At 36.7% G+C, this 12,078-nt stretch overlaps 2 protein-coding genes across 2 annotated transcripts; both read right to left on the bottom strand.

Annotated features, from left to right (window-relative positions):
- Window positions 1-2,059: 2,059 nt before the first annotated feature.
- LOC106299523 (protein NRT1/ PTR FAMILY 5.11-like) lies at window positions 2,060-3,954 on the bottom strand. The gene is made up of 4 exons (XM_013735603.1): window positions 3,855-3,954; window positions 3,565-3,782; window positions 2,954-3,468; window positions 2,060-2,819 (listed from the first exon to the last, which is right to left on the bottom strand). The coding sequence occupies exons 1-4, from the start codon at window positions 3,952-3,954 to the stop codon at window positions 2,060-2,062; spliced, it is 1,593 nt and encodes a 530-aa protein (XP_013591057.1).
- An 810-nt stretch (window positions 3,955-4,764) lies between these two features.
- On the bottom strand, window positions 4,765-7,980 carry LOC106296562 (threonylcarbamoyladenosine tRNA methylthiotransferase). Its single transcript, XM_013732720.1, has 11 exons — window positions 7,735-7,980; window positions 7,608-7,646; window positions 7,286-7,377; window positions 6,858-7,107; window positions 6,634-6,753; window positions 6,457-6,532; window positions 6,158-6,366; window positions 5,981-6,089; window positions 5,685-5,777; window positions 5,424-5,584; window positions 4,765-5,327 (listed from the first exon to the last, which is right to left on the bottom strand). Exons 1-11 carry the CDS (start codon window positions 7,927-7,929, stop codon window positions 4,872-4,874), a joined length of 1,800 nt encoding a protein of 599 aa, XP_013588174.1. The 5' UTR covers window positions 7,930-7,980; the 3' UTR covers window positions 4,765-4,871.
- Between the last annotated feature and the right edge of the window lie 4,098 nt (window positions 7,981-12,078).

Genomic DNA, 12,078 nt, shown 5'->3' with positions numbered 1-12,078 from the left:
GGGGAGGGGGGAGGGGTTGAATTGAGAATTTGAGAATGTTTGGAGGGATTTTAGCTATGGTGAGATTTGGGGGTTTTGAGTAAATGAGATGATTTTAGTAAAAAATTTAAAACAAAAACAAAACCCTATTGGCGATTTGGTAAAAATGATTTTGAGATTTCAGAATAGTTTATCCAGGTTGCGATTTGGTAAACTGCAACCTGTTTTCGATCATCCAATTCGATTGTCCAAAACCAAAAAATAAGCAAGATCAATAAAAAATAGTTGCATTTTCAAAGTTTTGTCCCAGATACTACTTTTGCAATCCTAATAAATTTACAAGACAGTCCTAACAAAAATTTGGTAACAATGGAGTTCCTTGTGCAAGAAATCCTTGTCAACGTCAGATACTTCTTTTTTTTGCAAACGCCAAATGCTTTTCACCCACAATCTTTAACTACTTATGGTAAAAACAACTCATATTCTATACTTTCTGTTCGAAGACATACACACACTGAAATATACATATACTTATCATTTATACATCTCATATGTTTACTTAAACTGCTATTGCCAAACCATAAGCTGAGACTGTCATTTTCTTGACTGGTACCTCACTATCATATCACAATCAACTCTTTTTTGCCCTCAATTGTATAGCCGGACTCGCAGTTCTCACCTGTATCGAACACACAAAATCTCAGTGTACCAACGAATCACAAAGGTACCATATATTCACAATCCCAAACCTTTGTATCTCTTTTAGGAAAAGATAACACTGCTTAAATATGTTAATGTATTTTTAACATCAATCTCATCGTAAGAAACGGAGTAACTACTACCAATGATGACAAAAGCAATGAAAATAACTAATACTTCCTTCTGTATATCTATTTATACATGGGCAAATACAATCATTGATAGAATAAAACATTGATCATTCTCTGTGTTTGACCGCTCTCTGAATCAGACAAGGTATAATCAAGGCAACAAACGCATAGTCAGAGAGAATTAGCAAGCAATCAGCGAGGAAATAAGACCGAGGATAAGATCTGAATTGTTGTCTTTGTCCAGAAAAAAATCTACCACTGGGAAGAACACGTAGCAGTCATAGAAGAAACAGAGGATCTCGGCGATTAAAGGGCTTGAGAATATGGGGGATGAGAAATCAAGGATGTTGTAAGAGAAAAAGAAAACAATGTGAACGATTGATTATAGAGAAAAGTAATCAAACGGAAAATTCAAAGAAGAAAGAAGATATGCGGAAATATTTGTGATGTTTTCAAAGAGAGTTTTTATTTTATTTTGAACTCCTCTGAATAACTACTTTAGAGATGGAATTTCGACATCTCTGTTTTTAACTACGAATTGACGTAAAACTCTCCCAAAATCCTTTTCATAACTTTTTCCTCAAAACAGTGTTTTGATTTCAATAAAATTGGATTTGATTTGAGTTTTATAAATTGTTGATTGAATAACTAAAAATTTCAAGTGATTTTTGTATATTTACATAAATCCCATTTTCAATAACACATGATTTGAAAAAGTATTTAGAAATCATTAGTTGAATAATATGGGATTTTAATAAAAATCCAAAATCTCCTAAAAGTTTAAGTTCAATACACTCCCTAAACTTTTAAGGATTTTCTTGAAGATTTATGGTTGGAGTAATCAATCCTCGGATCTTTATTTTGAGGTTTTGCTTACTATAAAATAGAAAATTTGGTTGGAAATGCTTTAAGGGAGAAAATCTTCCAATCGTGTCGCCTCGCCTATAAAAGAGTGGGTAGAAAACTCTTTTGCTAGGTACATCACTTTGATTATATAACTTCAGTGTTTTGGCTACTTATCAACTTAATGCTTTTTTTGTAACACTTATCAAATGCTATTTGACGTTATTATCAATGCTTTTGCCCTATAAGAATATATGAAAAATCATGATTCCGTGATCCAGAAAATCCTAATTTTTTTTATTTAGTACTGTAGTTAGTATGCGAACGCCAAGTTGTTTGATATGAAGCGCATATCAGAAATGAAAAAAAAGGCCAATTAAGTTAAAAAGACCAACACACAATGTTTTTTAGAATGTGGTTGGCCTATTGTAGACATAGGACTTGGCGAACCACAAGTATGAGGCAAAACAAATAGAGCTGACAAAAGCGAGTAGCCAGTAGAAGTAATCTAAATGAGCCTTGTTCAGGTCGTTGTCGAACCAGCTCGTTTGACAAGATTGCCTTGTAACTTTGTCGATGACTGATATCATGAAGCTGCTTAGGAAATGGCCGACCCCGTATATGCTTGCATTCAGAGCCATACCAATGCTCCTAAGCTCACTAGGGACTTGGTCGTAGAAGAACTCATGCAAACCGATCAATGTGAACACGTACGATATACCGTATATAGCATACTGTGGAGCCAACCACCACACACTCATCTGGACATCATCTTGAGCGGTTTGGAGCCTTTTGGTCTCGACCAAAGCGGCAACCACCATAGCAAGAATGGAGAGAAAGATGCCTGTGCCAATCCTCTGAAGCATTGTGATTCCTAAATGGTTTTGAGTAAGAGATCTTGCGATTGGGACGAGTAGACGGTCGTAGATTGGGATGAAAGCAAGCATTATTATGCTTGTGACGCATTGGAGCGTAGCAGCAGGCACTAAGAATCCTGGTGAGACTGACCTGTTCATTATGGATCCCTGCTTTGTGAAGAAAGTATAGGGTTGTGAACATACAACAGCATAAACCAAGCAACTCATCCAGATGGGAACAAGCTTAAGCACTGCTTTTGCTTTTTCAATTTCTGCCAAATCACATGAAATCGCTGCTCTGTCAAGGAATCTGCCAAAAAAATAAATTCAAAACCAATTGTATATTTATCCCCAACAAGAACCAATATATTATAAGAACAAACGTGACCTCCAAGATTCTAGAAGCTAGAAGAAAAAAATAGATTATATGTTAACTATATTTACCTGAATTGCTTGGAACCTTGGTGAGCTAGGAGAAGAAGGGTTTCGTTCGGGTTAGCTAAATCTAAATCTGGTTGTCTTCTGTTCTTTATGGCTTCCATGTAAACGTGAATGATTCTAGCAAAAGGGTTTTTATTTCCTCCTCTTTCAGTAGTAAAGCGGTAAGTCTTTGTCCCAAGGAGGAAAAGAACCAGAGCAAGTAGCATGGAAGCACCTGGAATACCAAACCCTAAGGACCAACTTAAATTCTCTTGGATGTAGTTAGAGACCAAACGAGTCAACAATATGCTAACACAGCTTCCAAACACCAACCAGTTAAAGAAAGAACTCTTGGCTTTCGACTTTTCTAGGTCATTTCCAACGAACTGATCAGCTCCAAATACCTTAAGACAAGGGGTGTAACCTCCTTCACCTAAGGCTATTAGATACAGAGAGACGAAGAAGAGAGTCACTTGGAGTTGATTCGAATCTTGTGACGGAGAAGGAACCATGGCTGAAAAAGACAGCAACCCAAGTCCCTATTTTATTTCATTACACCAATGCAACTTCATCTTGTAAGAAACAATAACAAATTAACAATTGAAGAAGAGATAGGATAAAAGATTTTTACATACCAAGATATATAGTAAAGATGCAATGATGATGGTACGGAAACGTCCGAGAAACGAGTCAGCCACGAAGCCCCAGAGAAGTGGCAGAAACGACACCGTTCCACTCCAGGCGTTGATATTTACCGCAGCTGCAGCCGTTGACTCTCCCAATGGTCCTGTCAGGTACGTTATGAGGTTCGAAGATATCCCGTAAAAGGCGAACTGCTCCGCCATTTCTACAACTACAAAACACACCAATAAACATCTCATGAGAGAGAGTATTAAAGAAACTTTGTTGGTGAGATATTACTTACAGATGATGAGCCTCGCCGACTTCCATCCTCCAGGGGAGCATCTCACGGCTGGCTTTCCCGGAAGAAGAGTATTTCCGAGCTCATCTCCGGCTAACGCCATTGGCTTTTACTTTACTGGTTCTTGTGCTATTGTTTTTTTTTTTTTTTGTATACGTCAAGCTAGGTGCCAAATTAAAGCCTTATGAGAATGCACATTAACATATAAATGAAATCGAATAACTTTGATACGCCTGCAACTTTCTAATATTTAATTGTATTATTGCAGATGTCCTTTGTTTTATTGATTTTAAATATTAGTTTTTACTGATAAAATAGTAGACAGTTGTTGGAGTATCAATGTTATTCGATTTTAACCAAAGTGCCGAGTCGCTGGCCGAGATAAACAAAGTGCCAGGTTAGAGACATGAGCGTCAGTATATTTAACCAAGATGAGTATGTGTTGAGCTTGCTAAGCTTTTCCAGTTTCTTCCTCAGATCTTGCTCACTCGTCCTCTCTCCACCTCCTCTTCCTTCTTCCTTTTCTGCTTTCATGCGCTCAAACATCGCCTATACACAACAATATAGTATAACATAACATTAAAATCTCTCAACATCTACCAATAAGAATTCATTACTATATATATCAGGCCAAGATTATTTATACATTGTACACTACTTTTACTTGATAAATAGTTAAATACTGGATAGGTCAGTGTTAATATACCTTGGTGGCACGTGGTTCTACAAATGTCTTATTAGCCTCAATCATAAAGAAAGAAGACAAAAGGTTCATATAGTTTGTCACTTGAACTGGCTGTCTTATTACCACATAACGGCCTTGTTTGGGTACATTTAAGACTGAGGCCTGATATTAAATCATGGACTATATAAATCATTTGTGGAAAAACATTCTTAAATCGAATTAACAAAATCAGAAATAAGGATTCATTGAAAATTAGAAATGCATAACGGGGATATTAGTCAAAGCAAACAAAACGTCAAAAACTTGGTTCTTCTACAATCATGAATCTCATAGATTCATTGACGCAGCAAAACTCTAGATGCGATGCTAATAATCAAAACAAGAATTGTGAGCGAGCTTACGAACACTCCACACACAAGTGCCTTGTCAACCAAACCCCAATGCGATACCACTTCTTGCTTCTCTTCCTCTTTTGTCATTGACTTTTCTCCTGTTTTGTGATCCTGTCCTGTGATATCTCCAGAAATGTTACAGGCCTCTCCTGATTTCCCTTCTCCACAACAGCTCTCAGCAAAGCATGCGCAAGTCTCACAAGTACTGACATCAGAGGTACATGCCGGCTTTGTCTCCTCTCGGACTTGTGTTACTACATTTGTAGAGGCTAGTGTCTCAATCACCTCCCCGAACACTGACCATCTCCCTACTGATGTTATCCTCGCTATCGCTGAAGTCCCAAGCATACTTTCTGGTCCACTAACTAAGACCTGAATGTATCCTTTGGTATGCCCAACCTACAAATTCTCATTGTCAATACATATGAAGTTTCAAATGAAACAGTATTGACAATCAATCAAACAAAATGTACATGTCTCAGGAGAGGACTTTACCAAGTGGACACCGTCGGTAGCTATTTCGGTTATCCATATTCTCTCTTCTTTGCCCTCCATTCCGGTGTAAGGTGCAAAAGCCTCAAAGACACAAGTTAGCTCACGGCTTCGTTGCTTTACTATCTTACTTTGTACCTTCTTCATCTTTGCTGCTGGGGTCCCTATATCATAAATGGCACATCCGAGAAAGAAAGTTTAGAACCGATCTAAACACCCCAAATACCTGATTATTTACATGCATAACCAAATCATAGAGCTTACCTGGTCTGGGGTAAAACTGAGATATATGAACTTGAGCAAACTTATAATCCTTGATAAGCCCAACAGTTTGAGAAAAGTCTTCATCGGTTTCCCCTGAAAATCGTAAAAGTGAGAAATGAATCTTAAACACAGGCGAACTATATGTACAACCAACATGCTTCAACTATCAGTGCGTTTATGTATGGCGGTGAGATATTTTTTATTCTCAGGCCTCAGCAGGTAACAATGAACAAAATTCAGTAAAGAGTGAAAATGATATTAGCAAAACTCAGTTTCAGGTTTATCAAGGCACTAACCAGGGAATCCGCATATTATGTCAGTAGCAATTTGCATCCCCGGCACAAGTTCTGTTAAGGTGTCTACCACGGTCCTGAACTCACCCGATGTATATTCCCTGTTCATGGCCTGCAACATGAAATCCATAGGTGAGACTAGAACATAATTTTGACAGTCCTACACGATTTCGAACTCACCGTCAACACAGCATCACTGCCAGATTGCACAGGGACGTGAAGAAATGTGTAGACACATGGGTGACGTAAAACAGCTGCTATTTCTTTCAAATGCTCGAGCATAAAGGGAGGATTAGTCATCCCAATCCTTAGCATTGTGCTTTGATCAGAAGGAAGCTCCTTAACAATGGCATTAAGCAGAATTGGAAGATTAACTCCTATGTCACGACCTGAAACATTTACGAGACATTAGCTATCTTAGATACCAAAAACAAATCAGCCAAATGAGATAGCAAAAAAAAACTAGATTGAGAAACTACCATAGGCTCCAGTGTCCTCGCTGCTCAACCAAATTTCCTTGACTCCTTCAGAGATTACAGTTCTCACCCGCTCCACCTGCAATGTAGAATCTCAGGAAATCATGCCGGGAGAATACAGGAAAGGGGAAAAGCTGGATGCAAATCAATTTTAGTTTCTGTGAAGCTGATTTTGCTTACAAGGCTCTCGACTGTGTAGCTTCCTAAGTGACCACGGGCATGCTTGGTCTTGCAGTAAGTACAGGCACCCAAACAGCCAACGTTGACGGGAAGGATTTCGATAAAATTGTTCCTCCGCACCTGCAATGGAAAATGACTTGTTAAGCCAAACAAAAAGAAACACACTGAAGTTGAACAAGTAATTGTGTGTAAGCAGCCATGAAAGACCGAACACATATACACACCTTTGGGAGATCAAGCGAAGGCAAAGTCTTCCGATTCAGCAGCCTCACTTCATGACCCTTAAGAGTCTCTTCAACAATCTCAACAACACGATCAATCTGTTGCACTCCAACCACACTAACGCCTTCGAGTTCTTTAAGGTCACGGCTTCCCTGAGGAACACATCCGGCTATCACAAGAGGCTTTTTCCCACTTCTACCCCTTGTTATCAGAGTAGACATCGCAGACTGGCTCGGGGACTTCACAGTACAACTGCAACAATCACGCATATTAAGATACATTGCAAACACAAATTCAAGCTATATTGAACAAAATGATGCAGTTTCAACTGTGAAGTTACAAAATCAAACCGTGACCAAGTGAACTACAGGAACATTTCACACTACTCATAACTATCTCTACAGGGAACTCTGAGAGCTGAAAAGCTTACGTGTTAATGAGCCACAGATCAGCCTCCTCTGGTACTTCTGTTAACCCGTAGCCAAATGCCGTAAGCTGCCCAGCCATATACTCACTATCACTCTGAAGAACAAACCGAAACAATCATTTCAAGAAACTTAGCTAAAACACATATGATGAGATCAATCACCAGCGTAAGAAACATCCAAATTTTAGCTAAATCATATCATGAGCTCAATCACTTCATGAAACTTAGCTAAAATCATATCATGAGCTCAATCACTACAGTATTCTGATAAGGCAATCAATAAACCACAAATTACAATCCAATACTGACGATTTGCTGAACTTGCCTGATTATGTGAACAACCAAACGTCTTGATGTAAATCGTCTGCAACCATCAGAGTAAATGTAAGCTGAAATCGAAGCAAAAAAATGATAAAACTGAGATCGAGAGAGAGTGGAGGAGAAGAACGGACCTGAGTTCCTGGGATCTTCATCGATGGCGGAGCAAGCGAATCGCGATTCGAATCAGTAACTTCATCCTTCTGCTTCGAGATGCTACGTTTACTCGTATTCCTCTTCGGATTAACTCCGACGGCGTTTAACGGTAATCGGAACCCCGGCGGTGCACCGCCAGCTCCTCCGGCGAACATATCCTCGATATCCTCCATTATGTCTTCACTCTTCTCCACGGCGGCGCGTTAACGATGAGACGAAGCGAGATTGGAGTGTGAGGTTTTTCTCGCGGTTGGGTTGGGTCTCATGGGCCCGGGTCGGATCCAGATCCATTCACGATTAAGATCTTTAATGGGCTAATATCTGATTCAGCTTTTAACTCATAGTCATATTCAACCCAGAAGTCGTAGATTTTTTTCTATAATTTGAAATTTAAAGATTTTTGAATTTTTTTTATTTTAAAAGGAAAATTGATTTTTTTGTGAAAATAAATTGTGGTGTAAAAACATATTCTCTTATGGTATTTTTATTTTTATTGGTTGGTCACCAACAGTTACGGAATTTTTTTTGGAAATAACTTTTTCTATATCTATTAGCCTTGCAAACAATGTGGTGACTAGGATTTTATCATTTCAATGGCTAACTCCAGTCTGAGTACATCTAAGCATTACAGATAACATTTCAATGGTCAATGTTTTGATTTAATTAATATGAAAACTATACCTATAATATATTCATATGGTTTATTACAATTAACTCACTAATACTATTATGAAATAAATAGAAAATAATGGACTAAAATGCATATAAATATTATTTAACGGCAATATTATTGTTCTATATAATTTATAATTTAGGAAATTAGTTCATTAATTTATATTTATCATTACTTATCAACCAAATAACAATTAATTAACATGGTTGGATTCATCCACCATTTACATTTCGTCTTCTCACTAGACTCATTGGGTTTTATGTACAACTTGGAAATATTAGTATAACAACCATTTAAATTTCACTAAAAATGTATATACTTCTTATAAAAAAATGTATATACTTAGAGAATATTTTTAAAGAGACAGCTGTATTATTTTTGGGAGGAAACAACATATAATTTTTTAAAAAAAAATCTAAAACTAATTATGAGTTTTGCTTAATTGGACAAAAAACTTTTGGAAAATAACCACCAAAACTGTTCACAATGTATATGTCCACGATTTTAATTTTATTTTCTAATTACGTGGATTCTGAATTTACTGCTTTTCTTTTCTTTTTCTTTTGTTAACAAAATTAAAGGATAAAAATGCACTGAGTGAGATAAAAACAAAACTATAATTGTATGTTTTGCCCCTGAGGTATCATTTATTTACAACTATCACTTTTATTGTCTTTGAGAAAAAAAAAGTGTTCTTTAGAGTTGTGTTTGTTATCTATAAATTCTGAACGTATTAATCAGAATCTGACTTAACATCGAAGGATAAAGAAAGGGAGAAGGACGTAAAAGTCTCGGACATGTCTGAACGAAGATCTGTGGTAGGTCCCAAACACCATGTAATACACAAAATCTTACAGTCGATCGACTCTTCCATTTTTTATGTTTAATTTTTTAATGTGCTTCTGTTGATTCGTGGAGAACCCACTCTTGCTTTCTATGAAGAAATATGATTTGCAATTGGTTGTAACATGTGTAGATTATAAATCTACCGTTTGCTGATGATATATACACAATATAAATAATCATTCGATTTCTAGACATGAAGATTTTGTTTCATTTTCTACTTGTGTTGTTATTGAACTTAGTACATGTCTGGTCTAATTAGCACCAAATGTGATTGATTGAAAATCAAATTGATTGAATGAAAACTATATATAGATTTTGTTTTAACAATCTTTCAGAAAATTAAATTTAATAGTTAACTAGTTTACGCGCAAAATTTGAATAACGTATTTATGTTATTTATGCGGGTAAGTAATATATTCTATCATTTGAAATTACAAAAATGATATAATTTTATATTATTATATTTAAGACTTATCTAGTGAATAATCTATTCTATCATTTGAAATTACAAAAATGATATAATTTTATATTATTATATTTAAGACTTATCTAGTGAATATAAGTTAATATATTTTAGACCTATATCTAAACCAAAGGCCTTCGGCGGTTTAGAATTTCGTGATTTCCAGCGCTATAATGAAGTATCGCTTGCTAAGCTCAGGCTGGAGAATTTTTGAAAACCCAAATTTCCTCTTAAGTCAAACGCTGAGGGAAAAATATAATCCAGATGGAGAGATTCTCAGCTGCGAAGCTAGCTCCTATGATTCTCATGGTTAGAGAAGTGTCCTAGTTGGTCGAATTTACTAGTCAAAAACTTGGGCTCGATTGTAGGAAGCAGAAAGGATATTAACATCTGGTATGATCCCTGGCTTGATCATTCTATGCAGAAACGCCCTTACGGACCAGCACCAGAAGCTTTTGCGGCTCTTACTGTCTCAGACCTAAGAACTAGCGTGGAAGGGGAGTGGGATAAAGAGAAAATAAGGCTGATCCTACCTCAATATGAAGAGGATATCATGGCTATCAAGCCAAGTATCTCAAACGCTTCAGATAGGCTAGTTGGCTGGGAACCAAATGAAGGAAGTACTCCACCAAATCGGGTTACTACTTTGCCACATCTTTAAAAGAAAATGATGGTGAAACATGGGTTGGTTCAAACAATCTTTGGTACAAGAAATGTTTGGAATCTCAAAGTGGCATCTAACATTAAGATGTTTGCTTGAAAAACGCTAAAGAGAGCCTTACCCGTAGGCACACGCATTGTCGAGCGCCATATTGATGTTGATCCTCTCTGTAAACGTTGTGGAGCTTCTGAATCTATTATTCATCTGTTATTCCATTGCCCTTTTGCTAAAAAGGTATGGCGTGATGCCACCTTTGCTATGGGTTTTGATCCTAGAGGAATAGTATAATTAGAAGATAGATGGACTATCCTTTGCACAAATCCTTGTCTGCCCCCAACAGGTGTAGTATCCAGCCAACTTTTCCCATGGATTCTCTGGACTCTACGGAAGGAAAGCAATAAATTCTTCTTCAACGGCTGCTCTGCTTCACCTGTGGATACTCTTGCTACAGCTATCAAAGCAGCTAAGGAATGGGACCAAATGCATAAACTAGAGAAGGGCTCTTCTCCTCTGCCTCCTTCGATAACTGCATTTCAGCACTCAGCTTCGGTCATCGTCTGATCAGATGCAGCCTGGCGTAAGGAGGACAAGAAGGCACTTGGATGGTCAATGCAGACCCCAATAGCTGAGGTCCAATAGAAGAAGACTATGTGGCATGTATCACCTCCTTTAATGGCGGAGGGACTTGCGATCAGAGAAGCGCTAGTGTACTGCAGAAATCAAGGGCTATATTCCATCTACCTAGAGTCTGACTCTTCTCAGATGATCAAAGCTATAAACAAGAAAGAACCCATAACTGAACCACCCGGTATCCTCTCATATACTCAAGCTGAGATCCTCCCCATCATTTTTTATTTCTTTCTCTTGGATTCCTAGGAACCAAAATCTTGTCGTTGATTCCTTAGCAAAAGAAGCTTTATGCATGCGTTTATGACCTTCACCTAACTCTTTTTATTGAAGTTAATGAAAGTGTTGTTCGAAAAAAAGTTAATATATTTCTAAGAAATTGTAATATTGTATAAAGATATAAGATTTGATTTTCTTTAGTTTTACTAGGATTGAAATAGTTAATCACATATTTAAGAGATTAACAAAAAATCACATATTCAAAAATTTTAAGTGAATTGAATCTACTATCACAAAATTATAATTTTGATATTGGTTGTTCGTTAATTCAAACTCAGTTAGTATAGATCATATATACTTTTCGCGCCAGATTTAACTGAATTAGCAAAAAAAAAATTGTTAAAACTGATGTCATGTTTTTTTTTGTCAAACAACTGATGTCATGTTTGGATCTAGTTTTTCTGGGATTATCACTACAAGAAAAATCAGCATTAGTAGCACCCGAAAAATGCTATCATATCGTTTTCGTAGCGTTTCGAAGAACGCCGTGACAGCCGCAGCTATAATAGACCCCATCTATCGTAACGTTTTCCATGTGCTATAAATAATAGAGATGTTGTAACGTTAATTTCTTCCTATAATAACATATTTTATAACACATTTTTCTTGCTATTACGTAGATTTCTATGGCATTTTGGTCATGTTGCAACATTATTTTTAATAACACATTTTCGGTGCCACTGAATATATATATTTATTTATAAAAAATTATCCAGAATATACATTTAATTTCTTTTTATAAAAACACATTATAGATTAATTTATAATTAAAT

Source organism: Brassica oleracea, chromosome C6 (assembly GCF_000695525.1).
Source record: "Brassica oleracea var. oleracea cultivar TO1000 chromosome C6, BOL, whole genome shotgun sequence".
NCBI lineage: Eukaryota > Viridiplantae > Streptophyta > Magnoliopsida > Brassicales > Brassicaceae > Brassica > Brassica oleracea.
Note: the sequence above shows the minus strand (reverse complement) of the source record. Positions and strands in the feature narration are given on the sequence as shown.

Bases quoted from the DNA above. Each gene is read 5' to 3' on its own strand.
- LOC106299523 (XM_013735603.1), bottom strand. From the start codon at position 3,954: ATGGCGTTAGCCGGAGATGAGCTCGGAAATACTCTTCTTCCGGGAAAG. The intron at 3,469-3,564 runs GTATGTAAAAAT...GAAATAAAATAG, and splicing joins CATCTTTACTATATATCTTG to GGACTTGGGTTGCTGTCTTT. The intron at 2,820-2,953 runs GTAAATATAGTT...TTTTTTTGGCAG, and splicing joins CAAGGTTCCAAGCAATTCAG to ATTCCTTGACAGAGCAGCGA.
- LOC106296562 (XM_013732720.1), bottom strand. From the start codon at position 7,929: ATGGAGGATATCGAGGATATGTTCGCCGGAGGAGCTGGCGGTGCACCG. The intron at 7,647-7,734 runs GTCCGTTCTTCT...TGATGGTTGCAG, and splicing joins TGAAGATCCCAGGAACTCAG to ACGATTTACATCAAGACGTT. The intron at 5,328-5,423 runs GTAAAGTCCTCT...GAGAATTTGTAG, and splicing joins CTACCGACGGTGTCCACTTG to GTTGGGCATACCAAAGGATA.